The following is a 20,583-nucleotide window of genomic DNA, read 5'->3' on the forward strand; positions in this document are numbered from 1 at the left end:
TATTATACACAGATCAAATTTGGAGGGAAGGAGGGAGAGTGGGAACCAATGGAACAGAAGGTAAAGAAAAGATATTAAGAAAAGAAAACCAGGAAAAAACGAAAGAAAAGGGAAGAAATGTATCCCTAACAGGAGGTCAGAGCAAATTAACGAAAAGGCCCAACTACGAATCTTCATGGGCAGTGATAAGACTATGGAGGTAAAAGCAGGAAATAAGGGAGACAGAACCTAGATCAGTGAACATAAAACAAGAAACATGATAAACTAAACAACCATACAGTATAAATACACAAAATGGTAAAAACAGCAGTAGTTTTATGTAAAAAAAAAAATTCTCTTGATTTTAAGGGGAAAGATTTAAGAAAGAAGAATTTGAGAAAATTGTATTTGGTTTTGGTTGACGTACTTCACATTCTTTTACAAGACAGCTTTTGTGACTGACAAGTTGTGAAATGGTTACATATGATTTAAGTTTTACATTTTGGATTTTTATTTCTTGTTCTCTCCCCTCCCTTATATCTTATACATTTTTATAAGGAGATTTGGCTAGTTATAAATTCAAACAATGCCATTTTTATATTTTCAAAAATTAATTAAAATGCTAAGTTGTTTAACAATTTTATCAACAACATCTTACCTTTATTATTGTAGACATCTAAGTAATTAGGTGCCGAAAAAATTGTTATTAATGAAGGGAACCCTGTAGTTTGACTTTTTCTGTACATTCTATAGCTGCAAAACAAATAGCTTAATATGCATCGTAAAGCATCAATCATTGTTACTAAGTTTGATTTGTACATAAGTTGTTAATTTGGGTCAGGGAAACAAAATTCTTACCCTGCATCTTGAGCTTCATGAGCTCTAATAATCGATAACAAATTATTGTTTTGCAAAAATTCACACACTGCTGGATAGCTGTGGGGGGGAAAAGAGTAAATTAAGTAAAGTAATGGTTTTCTACATGAAGCATATTCTATTTCAACAACTAAAATGTGATTAATCTTGGATATTTTTCCTTACTTATAAAAATAAGAACATCCTCGAACTGTATTGTGACTAAAATGCTCCTGTGATTTTTCATTTCCAAAATCTTCTGAAGGATCAGACCATAACAAGTCACACATTGGTCCAAATGCAGGTGGCTCTTTGAATCTATCTAACTGTGAAAGAAAGAAAAGAAACAAAGAACAAAAATAACTTGTCAAAAGTGAGAATAGAATGGACATAGGAAAGTGATACCAACTTTGAATATTGTCCATATCACCTTGTTTTGAATGGTTAGAAGATATTTCCTTAAAACATATTGATTTTTACCAAACTTAATTTTGGCAGTGAAGAGAAGTCTGAAGCATCTACTCTCTATCCAACAAAGTATTATAAACAGGAATCAATGTAGGAACTAAAATATGTACTCACTCTCCTAATATCATCCAGTGTGTGGATTTCCGGTGAAAGTCCACCATGAACACAAAGAAATTGTTGGTTTAAAAGTGCAGCAAGAGGCAGGCTATCAAAAGCTTCCATACAAGCTTCATAGACTCTTTCTGAATATTTAATTTTACCTAGAAAAAAATTAAATTAAAAATTACATTACTAGTTGATCATTTGTTTATATGTAGTATGTATGTCTGTCTGTATGTGTAAAAGTGTGTGTGTGCATATATATTTGACTATTAAAACAAAGGCAAGAAAACTATAGTCACAGAAAATAGCCAAGTGGTGGCCAGAGGTTGAGAGCAGGTGAAGGGGCGACTATAAAATGGCAGCAGGAGGAATTTATGAAGTGGTAAAACTTCTTTATCATAACTATACTGATGGGCAGCTCTGTGCATTTGTCAACTCTCAGAATTAAACATCATACAGAGAGAATTTTGTTGTAAACACTTTATTTTAAAAGCAAGCATCTTGCTTTATAAAAATCAACAAAGATGAGCAATGTTATTAGTCTTTTTAATTATTTATTTATTTTAGAGAGAGAGGAAGGGAGAAAGAGAAAGACAGGAACATAGGTCTGTTCCTGTATGTGCCCTGACTGGGGAATGAACCAGAAACCTCTGTGCTTTGGGAAGATGCTCCAACTGAGCTATCCCACCAGGGATGTTACTGGGCTTATAAAGACAAAATATTTGTTCCTCTAAATTTATTTGGGGTATGCAGTGGCTAATCATAAAATATTACTAAAAATAAGTAAAATCTCTAATAATAGCTCAACCCTTCACCTATCAGGCCAAGTAAGGCAAAATTAGGAGCTAAAATAGTTTTAATACTTTATTTCATTCTGAGTCAGTGACTACTTTGTTGTTACAGGTAAGACTTACTACATCATCACAACAAACTCAAGGCCCATCAGTTAAAAACAAATAAAAGAGAGTATCTTATACATATGTTTGAGAAGCAGAGGGGTTCCTCTAGTCTATAACAAATGCTTAAAACGGGCAGTAAAGGCCCTGCCTGTTGGCTCAGTGGTAGAGTATTGGCCCAGCATGTGGATGTCCCAGGTTTGATTCCCAGTCAGGGCACACAGGAAAAGCGACCATTTGCTTCTCTACCCCTCCCCCTCCCCCTCCTTCCCTTCTCGCAGCCATGGCTCAATTGGTTTGAGTGCATCAGCCCTGGCTCCATGGAGCCTCCACTTCAGGCACTAAAAATAGCTTGGTTGCAAGCATGGCCCCAGTTGGGCAGAGCAGACCCCAGACCAGGGTTGCTGAGTGGATCCCGGTAGGGGTACATGCAGGAGTCTGTATCCCTATCTCTCCTGCTCTCAGTTGAAAAAGAAGGAAATAAAAAAAGGACAATAAAGCAGGAAGACAAAACTCTACCAAATCAAAGTTGTCATTTACTTTTAAGGAGAAAACATACATTCTTTTACTCTTTTATACCTTTAAATTCCTGGGTATTTTCTTTTTGGTGGGACTTTGGTGGGTGATTTGTTAATTATCTAAGGGGAAAAAAGCTTAGTTCCTATTTTCCTTTTTCAATATTGTAACATTCAAATACGAGAGAATCTCCATTCAGCAATCAGAGGTTCTAAACTGATAATCTACTAACAGACCTGTTTTCCAGCACTGTGGTTTAATAAAAATTTAATTTGATTGCTTTTAGATCAAGCATTCACTTTCCAGGTCTCATCATACATTCATTGAGGTTACCCATCTGACTCTTAAAGTTATATGAGTTTGCCACGTCTGCCACTACCCATCACTATATTTTTCTACTTTTACTGGAAGTTTCTACTAATATGATCTTTATTGGATCGTGTTTTGAGTCTCAATAATTCTGAGCTCACCTATTTTTAGAACTTAACTCTTAAGACTTAATTATTAACTTATCCATCACACAGCTATGATGTGTGAAAAATGGCCGAACATGGCTCTATATCATGTGGTTGCTTATAGCTATTCAATTACCATTGCTATAATAATTTAAGAGAGAAATGGGATACTCATTATATGCTAAAAATTTCAATCCACTAATAGTGTGTTTCAAAAAGTCTGCAATGATGACAGAATGAATAATTTCTTAAAAACTTTATGGGGCCCTGGCTTGATGGCTCAGTTGTTAGAGCTTTATCCAAATACTCCCAGTCAGGGCACATACAAGAATCAACTAATGAATGTATAAATAAGTGGAACAACATATTGATGTTCCCCCCTCTCTCTCCCCCTTCCTCTTGCTCTAAAATCATAAAAAAAAATAATGAAAAGAAAAGAATAAAGAAACTTCACGGGAGTTCTCAATATTAGAGGAAAAAAATCTTCAATGTAACTATTTTTTTTTTACTTTTCTCCTTCTTATTAACATTACTATATACAAGAAGTAACTATATATAGAACTCAAAGCTGTTCTTCAGTATATATCATATGTCTGAACAAAAATGCCATTAAACACTAGAGAGTTCTTGACAATCTTCCTCAATTCTTTTCACGTTTGTAAACAAAATCTGTTCCTACATGTTATACTGTAAAATCTTCAAACTCTTAATATCCATATCTCTCCAAAAGAATACTGAGGAAGTGAAAATATTTCTGATGTCAGTACTCACATTCCTGCTTAAAGGTAAAATATTCAGTAAGGTGTCTGCATTCATGATTGCCTCTCAGAAGAAATAATGTGCTTGGGTAGAGAATCTTCAGAACCCATAAATATAAGACACACTGCAAAGAAAATGTTTCTAGTGAATTTATCATATATTTTTGTTTATCTTAGTCACTTGATTATTGCTCCTTTTCTTCTAACACCATTACCCTTACAATCTCTACTTTCATTATTATCCTTTTTTTTTTGTCACTAAAATATAAGCTCCATGAAACCAGGGACTCTGTCATCTTATTTACTTCCCATTCTCTACTCCTAGTAAAGTACCTACCAGTCAAAGAACAATAAATATTTGTTGAATGAATTGAGTCAAATAATCTATTTAACTACTTTAGATTTACAGATTGCTGTAAAAACAATTAGCACATTGGTCTCCTCCTTAGGAAAATCAATAAATGTAAGAAATTATAGCAGCTAACATTTACAGAATATTTACAATGTGTCAAGCACTATATAATTAATCTCCTTCATTTATTCCTCCAACCCTATGAAGTATGTAATATTATCTCTATTTTACAAATGAGGAAACTAAAGCAAAGAGTTTATTTAAGTAACCGGTCCAAAAATCATAAAACTTTTAAGTAATGGATATAGGATTCTGATTCTCTGATCTTAAGCATTAGGCCATAATGCCTAATGAAGCAAACAGCCATGTTTCATGTTTATTTTATAATAAATGAATAGATACTTTCCTCTAAATAGATTTAACATAAAAAAAAAAGTCACATTTTACTTATTCAGTTAAAAAAAACGATTATTTCCTATGGAAATAAGCTTGGTTTATATAACAATACATATAAAGGAAAAACAAACTATTTTTAACAAGGTATACTGAAATGTGTAACTATTCACATCTTCATTTTATTCACAAGAAAAGAAGTAATTAAACCAGGAAAGTACTTATTAAAAAATCCTTATTAAAAGACTACCTGTCCTTTTTGCTTATTTTGATTCTTTATTATTTTCCTTTTATAACAATAAAATGTGTTAAAAGAGTCCTCTACAGCTCTGGACGGTTGGTTCAGCAGTAGAGTGTCAGCCTGGTCTGGGGAAGTCCCGGGTTCAATTCCCGGACAGGGCACACAGGAGGAGTGCCCATCTGCTTCTCCACCCTTCCCTCTCTCCTTTCTCTCTCTCTCTCTCTTCCCCTCCCACAGCCAAATGTTCCATTGGAGCAAAGTTGGCACGTGCACTGAGGACGGCTCTGTGGCCTCTATCTCAGGCACTAAAATGGCTCAGATTGCAGCGGAGCAACGCTCCAGAGGGGCCGAGTATCGCCCCCTGGTGGGCATGCTGGGTGGATCCCAGTAGGGAACATGCAAGAGTCTGTCTTTCTGCACCCCCTTCTCACTTCGGAAAGAAAAAAAAATACAAAAAAAAAAGAGTCAGCTACAAACACTAATACAAGGACATACACACCAACCTTTTCAGTTACTAATGAAGCTTCCTAAAATTGTTTGTTGGTTTTGTCAAAGCCCCCAGTCTTTTAGTTAAGAAGGACTATTTTCTGGTTTTCTTAAAGCCCTGAGGGAAGGTTGAGAGGGGCTGTGCAACTATGAGTGGAAGTACTTGGGATAATAAAATTCCGAAGTGAATTTCAGTGGACAGCGCTGAACTTCCTTCCCTACTAGGTTTCTAGCATATACTTCAAGAGAAGGTGACAAAAACACTGAAGAAGGGAATATAAATAATAGTAACTGGCATGGAAAATCACCAAGTCTAAGTCTTCAATATTTACCAGGATTGGTGGGTTAAGAGCACAGGCCTGGAGTCATATAGCCTGGCTACACAGGTTACCAACAATATGGGACCTTGGGCAAGATTATTTAACCTTTCCAAGCTTCGGATTCCTCATCTCTAAAATGGATGAAATAACAGTACTTACCTCATAACGTTGTTGTGAGGATTAAATTAATCCAGTGTGTGTTAAGTGCTTAGAACATCTTGAAACACAATAAATGCTCAACACAAGGATCTATTATTGGTAGAGCTTGTACCCAGCACTTTTACCTCTAGGAATCTGTTCTACAGAAGTAATTGGGCAAGTACGCAAAGATGCATAAATAACATGGCTTAATGAAGCATCATTTGTAATGGCAAAAAAGGAAAAGACCTTAAGTGCCTAACAATAAGGAACTGATTAAATCAATTGTGGTTTGTTTATTCAATGGAATACAATGCAGCTATTAAAAATGATGCTGTAAGTTTATATTTACTGACCTAGAATATTCACAGCATAAAAATGTGTGGAAAAAAAGCTAGTTACAAAAAATATATTTTTTAATATGGTTTCATTTTCATTTTAAAAAAGGAGACTATATAAATATCAAGTTATGTTATATGCTTAAAATATATATAATCTTATATACCAATTTAAAAATTTTTTAATAGATGCATATATTAGGAAATACAAATTGTTCCATATTTACATGATTTTATTTATATAATTAGAAAAGTAAAAGCAGAAGAACCACCTACCATTACGTGATCATCAACAGGTCATTTTAATGCCTCTTAAGTTTTTAAAAACAAATGAATAATTTCAAAATACACAAAGACTCCGAATGATATACTAGGGTCTTAGTAACTACAGAGGGAGGGATAGAAGCACTGAGGTTTAAGCGATAAAAACATTGTAATGTGCTTTATTAATCAGAGAAAATTCAATTAATCATTTTTCACACAGATTAATACCTTCAGGAGTCAGAAAGATAAGTAGCACCAACTCCTGAGGGCCACTAGATAAAAGGGCAATATAGACTCCTCAGTTTGCTTACAATTTCCACTGGGAAAAATGGCAATTATATAAACAGAGTAATACAGAGAAAATTAAAAGAATAGTTTAAATAATAGAAGAGGAATAAATAATAGCTTTACCTAAAAACTTCAGAAAATGCAGAGGTATTAAAAAGAACCCAATATAGGTACTTTAAGGAACTTATTTTACTAGGAATTAATGAAAATCATCTATGATAACACTTAAAAGCAAATCAAATGACAGTATATGATTATTACCTCTATACTAAAATAACCTCTGTCCACATAATCACCAAGAAAAAGGTATCGTGTATTAGCGGGTGATCCTCCTACTTCAAAAAGTTTCATCAGATCAAAAAATTGGCCATGGATGTCACCACACACTGAAACAAGAAGATTATTAGATATGAAAAAAAAAATCTGAAATAACAAATTTTACTTAAATTCTAATTTCTTTTACATAAGATAGTGTAAATTCTATCAAGAAATGTCTGAGAAGGAAGTCATCTATTAAGAGTCTTGATAGGGATGATGTGTACCTAAGTGTTCATGTGCTCAAGATCTAGAACAAGATGTTACAAAAGTAAGACACTTATAGCCAGTAACAAAATTTTCATCTAAATTTATAAAGTTCCTCTTTAGAAAACCAGCAAGCATGTGTGTTTTAGAATGACAGAACTGTAATGGTGGCAATAAAAATTCCAATCTAACTTTATACTTTCTGTTGACTTCTAAATTATCTTTGTTATCTTAGATGACATTTAGATATTTTTGCCCCTAATGACTGAAAGCAAAGTAAGTATTTTTAAATCAAATTGAATTATGGCCAACAAAACAAATGAAACCTTCAAAATAACTTCTGCACTCTAATTATTTAGGATCATATTTACTCACTGAAAAAAGACAAACTTAAAAAATTATAAATATTAATAATTTTAAAATTCAAGATAATACCCATGTAATATTAATTTAGTATATGCTATGATTAAAGAGGAGACAACTTTATATCCAGGCAACTATATAATGGTGTGATAAAAAAAATCCAAAACATAAATAAATGTACCTGTAATTGGAGCCTCTACTTCTATCATGGTTTTCTCTCTTCGAAGGATGGCAGCACCCTCATTGATAATTCTAAGTGCAATTTCTTCATCTACCCGACCTTCTTTTACTAAGTGGTTCTTTAGAACATCAACCCTAGGTATCCCATCCATATCAAATACTTCTTCAGACGTCAAGCGATGTGTTGGGGGGAAAGGGACAGCTGCAATTTTTTTAAATTAAGAAAAAAAAATCACTAATATATAATAATATATTAACATAAAACTAATCAATGGAGCTAAAGAATAAAAAAAATAAAAGCTGTTTTTTTGGTTTTTCTTCACTTATTGAATTAAAGTGTTAATTTTTTTCTTCTTTTCCAAGTGAGAGAAGGGGAGATAGGCAGACTCCCACATGGGCCCTGATCAGGATGCACTAGGCAACCCCTGTCTGGGAATGATGCTCTGCCCATCTGGGGCCATGCTCACAACTGAGTTATTATTAGCAAAAGAGGTAGAGGCTCCACAGAGCCATCCTCAGCACCTGGCTGATGAACTTGAACCAATACAGCCATAGCTGTGGGATGGTGAGAGAGAGAGAGAAGGGGGAGGGGAGAGAGGAGGGTGGAGAAGCAAATGGTTGCTTCTCCTGTGTGTCCTGACTGGGGAAGCAAACCTGGGACATCCACACACTGGACAATGCTCTACCACTGAGCCAACCGGGCAGGACCAGAGGTGTTATTTTTTAAAAAGCCTTTTTTCAAAACAGTAGTAATCAAATTATATTTCTTTTTATTAATCTCTATATAAAATGTTCTTTGTTGAGAATTATTTGAGAAGTGGATTTTCTCACAAAATTAAAGTTCTTTCAAGAAACTAAAGTTCTTTTCTTTAAGCTAAATCATTTTTTGGCAGAACTCTCAAAATATATCATACACTCTTCACCTTAAGTGAAATACAATAAATATAATTTAATACCACATAAGCCTGAATAGAAAGAAATCCCAAATGTAAGGCAATATACCACGTCCCTAATAAGAATATAAAAATAATGTTTTTAGCCCTGGCTGGTTGGTCCAGTGCATAGGGATGTCCCGGGTTCAAATCCCACTCTGGACATACATGAGAATCCACCATCTGCTTCTCTTCCCCTCACTCTAACCCTTCTCCTTCTCTTCCCTTCTCGCAGCCAGTCGCAAGCCTGTCCGAGGAGCTGAGGATAGCTCAATTATTCAAGCAACAGCCTTCAGACAGGGATTGCCAGGTGGTTACCGGTTGGGGCACATGCAGGAGTCTCACTATCTCTCCTCCTCTTAAAACCAAAACAACAACAACAAAAAAACACTAAAATCAACAACAAAAAACTCCCAATATTTTCTAGCCAACTTGAAAGGAAACTTTTAGATTTTATATATATATATATATATATATATATATATATATATATATAACAGCCAAATGATTTCTTATAAAATTTAAATTAATCAGATGCATGTGCAGATTTCAAATAACATTAATAAATCATAATTTTAAAATACTGTTTTCTCTGTTTCACAAAACAGTCATTTAAAATATATATACACATCTTCAACATCAGTATATTCCTTATCATTGGAGTCCCTTTTTGAGTTATCTAACACTTTTTTTTTTTACAGGGACAGAGAGAGAGTCAGAGAGAGTGATAGATAGGGACACAGACAGGAACGGAGAGAAATGAGAAGCATTGATCATCAATTTTTCGTTGTGACGCCTTAGTTGTTCATTGATTGCTTTCTGATGTGTGCCTTGACCGCGGGCCTTCAGCAGCCAAGTAACCCCTTGCTCGAGCCAGTGACCTTGGGTCCAAGCTGGTGATTTTTGCTCAAGCCAGATGAGCCTGCGCTCAAGCTGGCGAACTCGAGGTCTCGAACCTGGGTCCTTCCACATCCCAGTCCAACGCTCTATCCACTGCGCTACCACCTGGTCAGGCTCTAACACTTTTTAAAAGCAAATTATCTTCAATTCCATTTAAGTTGTTTGAGACAAAGCACTTTTTGAATATATGTAAAAAGTTGTCACTGCAAATTTATCCTATGCTACAGATCCCATTTGTCTAACAACTGAAATAATTGGCATTCTTACTCCTGTAGTACATATGTATAATTTCAAAAGTAATCACCAACTATACTGTTCTAAAATTATATTTATTAAATAGAATAGAAAACAGGCTCTGGCTGGTTGGCTCAGTGGTAGAGCGTCGGCCTGGCGTGTGGAAGGCCCAGGTTCGATTCCTGGCCAGGGCACACAGGAGAAGCGCTCATCTGCTTCTCCACCCTTCTTCCTCTCTTTTCTCTCTATCTCTCTCTTCCCCTCCCACAGCCAAGGCTCCATGAGAGCAAAGTTGGCCTGGGTGCTGAGGATGGCTCCATGGCCTCCACCTCAGGTGCTAGAATGGCTCCTACTGCAGCAGAGCAACGCCCCAGAGGGGCCGAGCACCCTGGCAGGCATGCCCAGTGGATCCCAGTCCAGTGCAAGCAGGAGTCTGTCTGTCTGCCTCCCCCTCCCCACCCCCACTTCTCACTTTGAAATACAAAAAACAAAACAAAAAATGAGAAAGGCCTATTATCAATGGTATTTAGCACAATTTGAAGTCATATTCCTAGCAATATTATTATGTATGTTATATTTATTTGATTCCTTTTTTACTGACTTCAACAAGTAAACTCTGTATGCATTCAAAATCACTGAAGTTGTTTTAGGCTCCTTATCAACTAGTACTTTGTTTTTAAAAATAAAGAGAGAAATTGATATATATAGTAAGAGTCTATATACAGATTCAAATGTAAGGCAGCTCCCTCTTTTCTGAAATAAACATGTTTTTAGGGAAAAAGACATTTTATACTCAGGCATACAGTATATAGTATTTTTTGATGTTTCAGGATCATCATTGTGATTGTTATTTTTTTATTTATGTATTCATTTTAGAGAGGAGAGAGAGAAGAGAGGAGGAGCAGGAAGCATCAACTCCCATATGTGGGTTGATCAGGCAGGTCCAGGGTTTTGACCTGGTGACCTCAGTGTTTCCAGGTCAACGCTTTTATCCACAGCGCCTCCACAGGACAGGCCTCATCATTGTGATTAGCACATATTATAGCAGACTGGAAATGTATAGGGAAAATTGCTTCTTCATATTTCATAACTTAAAGTAAGTGAAAACAGGGCTGGGTTAGAATTATATTAATTATCTCAGAAAGAATAATAAATAACTACATCATCATACAAGAAAAAAACCTCAATCCTTTAAAAGTGCATGTAAGATCTGTTGTAGAATTGTGCACCTGAAACCTGTATAATTTTGGTAACCAGTGTCACCCAGAAAATTTGATTTTAAAAAAAGAAAAAAGAAAAGTGCATATTACAAAAAAAATTTAAGAACTCACTTTGTTAAGAAATGAATTAAGAACTAAGGCAAAGGGATGTTAACTACTTTCTTCCTTTTTTTATACTTAATAAACCAAAACTTGAACTTGCTTTCACCCCCTTCATTAGAATACATTTATTCCCACTTCCTTTTACTACATCTAGAACAAGGAAGGCATTGAATATACTGCCTGACTAAGCACAGTGGATAGAGCATCAGCTTGCGACACTGAGGACCCAGGTTAGAAATCCCAAGGTCACCAGCATGAGTGTGGAGTTGCCTGTTTGGGTGTGGGACCTCTGGCTTGAGCATGGTATCATAGACATAACCCTAAGGATACTGGCTTGAACAAGGGGTCAATGGCTTGGCTGGAGCCCCCCAGGCAAGGCATATAAGAGAAAGCAATCAATGAACAGCTAAGGTGCTGTAACTGTGGTGCCCTAACTATAAGTTGATGCTTCTCATTTCTCTCCTTCTTGTCTGTCTGTCCAGTCTCTCTCTCAAAATAAATAAATAAATAAATAAATAAATAAATAAAGGCACTGAATAAATAAATAAATAAAGGCACTGCATTTTACTCCCTGAAATATACTATCTAGATTATAATAAAATAAAAACCTGTTAAAGTATGTTTTTCTCCAACCAAAGATTAAACAAACCATTATATATGATACAACCAAATTCCTTCCCATCAGCAAACCAACTGTTTAAAAACTACAGAATAATTGATTATGCAATGAATCAAGTTACTTTTGGGACATTATAAAAATGAGAAATTAAATATCTCTTAAATACAAACTTCTGAGATCAAAATAAGATGTTTTTCCCAAGAGAATTTTAAATCACTTTACTCGAGAAAAGAGGCACTGTTTAAAAGGTTGCATTCTAGATTATGTATACTTCCTAATAATCAACAACATAATTCCACTAATAACTAAATTCTGTTCAAAATAAAGAACTTCTTAAAAACCCATCTGGTAGACCCTCCCCTCCCCATCTTTCTCCACTCAGTCAGTCATCCGTGGAACAGCAAGTTTTCATGCATGTTGTGAAAGTCACACTGAGGTATTGCCTCCACTTTAACCAAGAGTCAGAATGTCTTTATTTATAATGGGGGGGGGGAGTACAAAGTGCCTCCTTGCCCATTAGTAAGTTATCTATAAACCTATGCCTTTTTACTTCTTTTGTCAACTCAAGGTACATTTTTACATTTCAGGACCAGCTAAGATACCTTTTAAAAAATGGGTACAGGTTGAGAGGTGAAGAAATAATACCCTCTAAAAATAGGTCAAAATTATGGAATTTAAGTATTGTTTGTTTGGCTTTTTTACTTTTTTTTATTTATTTTATTTATTTTTTCTTTTGCATTTTTCTGAAGCTGGAAACAGGGAGAGACAGTCAGACAGACTCCCGCATGCGCCCGACCCGGGATCCACCCGGCACGCCCACCATGGGGCGACGCTCTGCCCACCAGGGGGCGATGCTCTGCCCATCCTGGGCGTCACCGTGTTGCGACCATCCTGGGCGTCGCCATGTTGCGACCAGAGCCACTCTAGCGCCTGGGGCAGAGGCCACAGAGCCATCCCCAGCGCCCGGGCCATCTTTGCTCCAATGGAGCCTTGGCTGTAGGAGGGGAAGAGAGAGACAGAGAGGAAGGCGCGGCGGAGGGGTGGAGAAGCAAATGAGCACTTCTCCTGTGTGCCCTGGCCGGGAATCGAACCCGGGTCCTCCGCACGCTAGGCCAACGCTCTACCGCTGAGCCAATCGGCCAGGGCTTTACTTTTTTTTAGTGAGAGGAGGGGAAACAGAGACAGACTCCGGCATGCACCCCGACTGGGATACACCTGGCAAGCCCACTAGGGGTTGATGCTCTGCCCATCTGGGGCGCTTGCTCCATTGCAACTGGAGCCATATTTTAGCGCCTGAGGCGGAGGCCATAGAGCCATCCTCAGGCCCAGGACAACTCACTCTAATCAAGCCATGGCTGCAAGAGGAGACAGAGATAGAGAGAAAGAGAAATCCATATGCCAGGCCAACTCTACCATTGAGCCAACCGGCCAAGGCTAGTTAAGTGTTGTTCTAATAATGCAAACTGAAAGTAGGGAATAGGGAGTTTAAAAATATTATGTTTTAATATAGCAATAAATAAGAAAATAAGAGGAAAAGGCATGGGCTCTATGGCAGCTGGGGAAAGAAGCTATAGCAGATGATTTAATCAGGCAAAAGAAAACTGACCAAACAGAATTTGGCTTAATAAGGAACAACAGTTAACTCCTTATTGACCCTCTTAGTCAATAGATGGTTCCATTTTCTTCTCATCAAAAAATAATATTCTTGCCTGATGATGTGGTGGTGCAGTGGATAGAGCATCGGACTGGGATGCAGAGGACCGGGTTTCGAAATCCTGAGGTCATTGGCTTGAGCATGGGCTCATCCAGCTTGAGTTCGGGGTTGCTGCCTTGAGCGTGGGATCACAGACATGACTCCATGGTCACTGGCTTGCGCCCAAAGCCACTGGCTTAAGCAAAGGGTCACTATCTCTGCTGCAGCCCCCCAGTCAAGGCACGTATTAGAAAATAATCTATGAAAAACTAAGGTGCTGCATCAAGGAATTGATTTGATGCTCATCTCTCCCTTCCTGCCTGTCTGTCCTTATCTGTCTCAGTCTTTCTTACTTAAAAAAAAAAAAAAAAAATATTCTTAAACTACTTTGTTTGGCAACTCCTAAGGCATTTTAAAACATTTTCATCTATTTTCAGGCTTTTAAAAGATTTTTCTTTTTTATTTCTATTCATCGTCAGGCAATTATTCCTCCTTTTCTAGAGTTTTCTTCCTATACATTTTTTTCTCCTTATTTTCATAATATTTTTCTCCTCTTCTATATTTGTAATAAATAAAAACAAGAACATAAATACATGTAAATGTATTATAATCAATAACTGAAACAATCTAAAGAGCCACAAAATCACCTCAAACCACCAAGTTTCCAATACTAGAAAACTTGATTTGGTAATATTCATTTTGACCAAACCGTTCTGTTGAAAATGTTCTTTAATCTAAATTTTACCATGATGGGCACATCTCTATAATAATCAATAACATTCACAGAGTATTTTCATTCTGATTTAATGTATGGTGGTCAAAAAACAAGGCCTAAAATGGTTTTAATTTAGGAAGTTGAAAAAATAAAACAGGAACAGACTGATAGGGGTGTGGATTGGGTCGAGATATTACTTTTTCTATGACTAGGTAAGGAATCCTGAAAATTGATCCTGTTCCCCAAATCTAAGCAAAGGATACAAACTACATTGCTCATAAAAATTAGGGGATATTTTATCACTTCATACTCATTTTTAAATATCCCCCAATTTTTATGAGCAGCATATTAGGTACCATGAGGTTTCTAACACCCACTGAGGTGCAACAGATGCCAATTGAACAACTTGACTCCCAAGTATCATTCATATGCCTGTGCTCATCACTGCCACCACTGTAAACTGAAGTCCCTCCTATCATCTATAACTTCTGAAATTTCCTCTGTATTTCTTTTTCTCACACCATGCCATCCTCTGGCTGTTCTCTTCCCTCCCAATCCTTTTAATTGAGGCCTCCAGAATTCCCATTATAAGAAGAAGAAGAAAAGTCCACTCTTCTCCTTAACCCCCCTCCCTCACTTTACTCTTCAAAGAATGCTGTCTTCATCTCTCTAGCTTAAAGGACAACACTCCTCAAACACATTTTCTAAAGTGAACACTGTTAAATTTTTTCCACACTCCACTACTTCCAGCAGAGACAAGCTGTCTCTCCTCTAGCTTCCCACTACCACTTCTAACATCATCACTCCAATGAGGAAAAGAATGCCTCCTCCTTTGAAGTTCATGTTTTCTAGCTAGTTTATCCCTGTCCCTGCCATTTGTTAAACTCCGAGTCATCTCTTACATGAAACTCAAGATATACTGGAATGAGGAGTAAGGGAGTTACTTGTTTGGGGCTGTTTTTAAGATCATAGAGATATAAAAGTATGTTTACTTGCTCAAAGGAAAGACCCAATGGAGAGTCAGAGGCAGAAGAAACTGGAATGGGTGGGGCATGAGATTCAGAGCACAGACAGAGAGTTTAACAGAGAATGGAAGGAATACCTCTCTTCCTTGAGAGAGGAAGAAATATAAAGGTGGAGATCCCTTACTTTGACGACTAAGTCTTCTTGAAAAAGTAACGATACCTTCATTTTCTCACTTTTTGTCTATTTCCCATGGCCAATAGCTCTTAAATAATTCTATGATCTTATTTTGTCCCTTTGGTCCTGGAAAACTGATGCAGGACTTTTTTTTCCTCTTGGAGCTACTAAAATTTTTCAATTTTTCCCATGCTCCACAATACTCAAAATACTCATTATAGCCTGACCAGTGTTGGTACAGTGGATAGAGCATCGACACCCTGAGGTCCCTGGCTTGAGCACAGGCTCATCTGGCTTGAGTGTAGGTTCACCTGCTTTAGAGTGGGGTCACTGGTTTAAGCATCCATGGTCGCTGGCTTCAGCAAGGGGTCACCAGATCTGCTTGAGCACTGCCGCACCTGCCCCTCTCAAAGCACGTATGAGAAGCAATCAATGAACAACTAAAATAATGCAACTACAAGTTAATACTTCTCAACTCCCTCTCTTGCTCAAAAAAATAAAGAATACTCATTCTAGAATTCAACATTCTCCTGTTTCAAGATGGGCTTCATTATATAATACCCAAATTCTTTATCTTAACATGGTATATGAGATCCTGTGATCTGACCCTTACCTATAGTTCCAACCTTTAACTTTTGTCACTACTTCACATTCCACATACACCGCATACTACAGACATTTTATTTTAAAAATTACATCGCTTTATTTAAAATCTCTACCTTGCATGCCTGTTTAGAGGTTCATTATTCATATCTTTTGCCTAACATCTCCTTGTTCTCAAATCTCGTTTCAGTGTTCCCATTATTGAAAAATTTCCTGATGTTTCCAAACTAGGTTAAGGTCACCCTCTCCTTTGGGGTCCCATCGCATAACATGTGATACAAACCTATACCATGGCAATTACCAACTGCACTGTAAATATGTCTCCCTCATAAGCTTATGAGCTCCTTGATGGGAGCGGGCTCTCATTTCCACATATCTAGTAATCAGAACACTGGTACTAATAAATGTCTACTGAACTGAAGATACATTATAGTTTCTAAAATACTTGTATATCTTGATATTAATTTATAGCAATAACAATATATTTATAGTGTTTTATTTACAGTTAACAAAGTACTTTCACATACATAATTCTGTATGATTCTTAGAGACATCCTATGAGTTTGGTAGGGCAGGTTTTATCTCCATTTCACAAATGAGGTAACAGGTTCAAAAAACTTAGATGACTCTCTTGAGGTATTTCAACTGACTGGGTTTAAATCTTAGCTTTACCTTAATAACCATGGTAGAGCCACAGTTAAAATCGAGGTCTTCAAATGCTACTCCAGTGCCATCTGTCTTATACCAACACAATAACCACGCTTTTGTGACTAAGTGATTCATCAGAAGTCTCCTGCCCTGACTGGGTAGCTCAGTTAGAGTAATGTTTTTCAACTGCTGGTCTGAGGACTGGTGTCCATCTGTGAAAGAGTTAACCACCCTGAGCATGGCGGACTGGCTCAGTGGTAGAGCGTTGGCCCAGTGGATGTCCCAGGTTCGATTCCTGGTCAGGGCACACAAGAGAAGCGTCCATCTGCTTCTCTACCCTTCCCCCTCTTCTTTCTATCTCTCTCTTCTCCTCCTGCAGCCAAGGCTCCATTGGAGCAAAGTTGGCCCTGGACACTGATGATGGCTGCATGACCTCCGCCTCAGGCACTAGAATGGCTCCAGTTGCAACGGAGCAATGCCCAAGATGGGCAGAGCATCATCCCCTAGTGGGTATGCCGGGTGGATCCCCGTGGGGTGCATGCGAGAGTCTCTCTGCTTCCCCACTTCTCACTTCAGAAAAAAAAAAGTTAACCACCCTGATGTTGAATGAAGATTATACCCAGTGACTACAGACTCTATAATCTTCATACAACATCAGAGTAGTTAACTCCTTCACAGACCAGTATAGTTTCTGGTGAACTGGCACCAGTCCACAGACAGGTGGCTGTAAACCACTGGGATAGTGTGTCATCCTGGTACATCAAGATTGTGGGTTCAATCCCTAGTCAGGTCGTATACAAGAATCAACCAATGAATGCATATATAAGAGGAACAACAAATTGATGTTACTCTCTCTCGTTCCTTTCCCCCCTTCGAATCAATCAATAAATAAAATTTAAAAGGTTAAAAAAAAAGACAAAAAGTCTACTAATCATAAAAAATGGTATAATCCTTTCAGTTTCCTGGGATAGAAGCATGCATTGGCCATAAGCTCTAAGGAAAGATTCAATAAATCCCATAGCACTATCTTCAAATTTTGAAGTATCCCTTGGGTTCCTTTTAATTTGTGGTGGTTCTGTGAATATAACACCTTTCCCTAAAAATTGGTTAAATTTCCTGGCTTATTTTTATTATAGTATTACTATACTTTGGCACTTGGATCAAAAATTTTAGTGTCATTGTCCTTTTTTTGGACTCCAACTTCTGATTATTCAAATTCTAATTTTCTTATACAGTATGGGTACCTCCATTACTGCAATCAATGCTAGCTACAGTATTTCCCCATGTATAAGATGCTTCCATGTATAAGATGAAACCTTAATTTTGGGGCCCAAAATTTGAAAATAAATGTATTACATTCAAGTTTTACTCATCATAAAATTCATACAACTCATCATTGTCAAAACTCCCATTCAGCCTGACGAGGTGGCGGTGCAGTGGATAGAGCATCGGACTGGGATGCCGAGGACCCAGGCTCGAGACCCTGAGATCGCCAGCTTGAGCACGGGCTCATCTGGCTTGAGCAAAAAGCTCACCAGCTTGGACCCAAGGTCGTTGGCTCGAGCAAGGGGTTACTCGGTCTGCTGAATTTCTGTGGTCAAGGCACATATGACAGAGCAATCAATTAACAACTAAGGTGTCACAAAGAAAAACTGATGATTGATGCTTCTCATCTCTTTCCGTTCCTGTCTGTCTCTGTCTATCCCTCTCTCTGACTCTCTCTGTCCCAAAAAAAAAAACACCTCCCATTCACTGGCTTGTCTTCATCTGTCTGATTACAAATAACTGTCTTCATATATTGCCTCTTCCTCAGTTCCATTGATTGCATTTGAAATGCCACACTTCTACAACCACTGTATAAGATGCACCCAGTTTTTAGACCCCAAATTTTTTGAAAAAGGGTGCATCTTATACATGGGGAAATATGGTAGGTCAAGTTATTATCACTGTGTACTAGAAAAATTTAAGCTCTACTTTTCCTCCCCCTTGATTGTGTAAAACACAGCTAGATTAACCTACTCAAAAACTTTAGGTAGTTTCTTAAGGATCAAAGAATAAAAAGGACAAAAAGCCTGCACTTTATTTTCAAGGTCCTTCTCAATTTGACCGTTCCCAGGCTTTTACATGTCATTTTAATCTGTTCCTCTATGATTGCTCAATTTAATCAATCTCTAAAGCAAAATTAGTCTGATTATTGTTCCTTAAGCCTGACAAGATGGTGGTGCAGTGGATAGAATGTCAGACTGGGAAGCATAGGACCCATGTTCAAAACCCCAAGGTCGCTGGCTTGAGCGCAGGCTCACCAGCTTGAGCATGGGGTCGCTGGCTTGAGCCCAAAGGTCACTGGATTGAAGGCCAACGTTGCTGGCTTGAGCAAGGGGTCACTCACTCTGCTGTAGCCCACCATCAAGGCACATATGAGAAAGCAATCAATGAACAGCTAAGGAGGCTAAGTAGCTGCAACGAAGAATTGATGCTTTTCATCTCTCTCCTTCCTGTCTGTTTGTCCCTGTCTGTCCCTCTCACCAAAAAAAAAAAAAAAAAAGTTTTGCTCTTCAACCTATTTTATTCCTACACCCAGTCACTAATCCAATATATATCTATTTTGTAATCGGAGGCAGATTAAGGTCGGTTGAGGCCCCGGGCACAGAAGAAAATATTGGGCCCTTATATTAGAAACAAGTGTACAGTTGGGGTTTTGTGGGGCCTTTCAGAAGTCGGGGCCCAGGGCACCCGCCGTTAAATCCATCTCTGCTTGTAATATTACTTATAATCTGTGTTATAAATGGTTTCTCTCCCTTAATTCATGCCTTTGTTATTCTGTATTTGAACTACACCATTAATCTTCTGACATCCTGATTTAAGCCTCTCCTCTTCTAACATTTTGTTGTATACAATACCACATCAGCAGCTTTCAAAACCAAGACATTGGGTCATTCTTCTACTTTAAACCTTCAATAATAATAATAATAATGGTTATGGATACCATTGGTTGAGTATTTATCATGTGCCGGGCCAGGCACTGTGGTATATGCTTTATCTGGACTGCCTTCATTAATCCTTTGAAAAACCCATACCAATACTTTATTAAGTATTTTACAGATGAGAAAACAGGCTTAGTAATATTAAGTATCTTGTCCACAGTGAAAAGGTTAAGGTAGATCTAGGAGTCAAACCCAGTCAGTCTGACTACTCTAAAACCTGTGTTCTCAATCATCCAGAGGTAATACTGTTTATTAGCTTAAGTTCTATCTAGCTTCTCAATTTGGTGTACAAAAGATCTTTTCCAACTTCATCTCCTCCCATTACTTGTCAAGCACTTTACAGTCACATATTTCATGCTGCTTTAAAACTCCATGCCTTTCTGCTGCTGCTTGTTTTACTGTAAAATATTTTCTCTACTTAGCCCTGCATTCTATCTAGAGAAATTCTACTCATCTTTTAAGGCCCACCTCAAAAATAAGCCTTGATGATGCTTTCTTTCCAGGTAAGACCGTCAAATTTCTTCTTTACAGCTTCAACAGCATTTTGTACAGTGGTACCTTGAGATACGAACAGACCAACATACAAATTTTTTTTAAGATACAAGCTGCGACTCACTCTGTATTTTTGTTCGATATGCGAACAAAATTCTGAGATATGAGTGGTGATTCAGGAAGCTGCCGCTAGTTGGTGCGTTGGCGCACGGGTCCAGTATTGGCAGTTTGATATACAAGTTGACTGACTTAAGAGCTCGGTTACAGAATGAATTAAATTCGTATCTCAGGGTACCACTGTACCTGGATCATTATATTATTTATTTGCAATAATGTCTCCTCCACTAGACTGCCAGCACTCCAAGAGAATCTATCTTACTTAACATA

The 20,583-nt window shown here is 37.5% G+C and overlaps 1 protein-coding gene across 7 annotated transcripts in view; it reads right to left on the minus strand.

Annotated features, from left to right (window-relative positions):
• The window catches only part of PPP3CB (protein phosphatase 3 catalytic subunit beta), a 52,756-nt gene that overhangs the window by 27,604 nt on the left and 4,569 nt on the right, over positions 1-20,583 (minus strand). For all 7 annotated transcript variants that reach the window (XM_066244252.1, XM_066244251.1, XM_066244253.1 and 4 more), the window contains exons 2-8: positions 7,916-8,116; positions 7,111-7,235; positions 4,043-4,154; positions 1,417-1,562; positions 1,021-1,160; positions 838-915; positions 638-732 (exon numbers count right to left, since the gene is read on the minus strand). In XM_066244252.1, coding sequence (XP_066100349.1) covers positions 638-732; positions 838-915; positions 1,021-1,160; positions 1,417-1,562; positions 4,043-4,154; positions 7,111-7,235; positions 7,916-8,066 — 847 coding nt within the window. In that variant the 5' untranslated portion in view covers positions 8,067-8,116. The remainder of the gene's footprint in view (positions 1-637; positions 733-837; positions 916-1,020; positions 1,161-1,416; positions 1,563-4,042; positions 4,155-7,110; positions 7,236-7,915; positions 8,117-20,583) is intronic.

Source organism: Saccopteryx bilineata, chromosome 9 (genome assembly GCF_036850765.1).
Source record: "Saccopteryx bilineata isolate mSacBil1 chromosome 9, mSacBil1_pri_phased_curated, whole genome shotgun sequence".
Lineage (NCBI taxonomy): Eukaryota > Metazoa > Chordata > Mammalia > Chiroptera > Emballonuridae > Saccopteryx > Saccopteryx bilineata.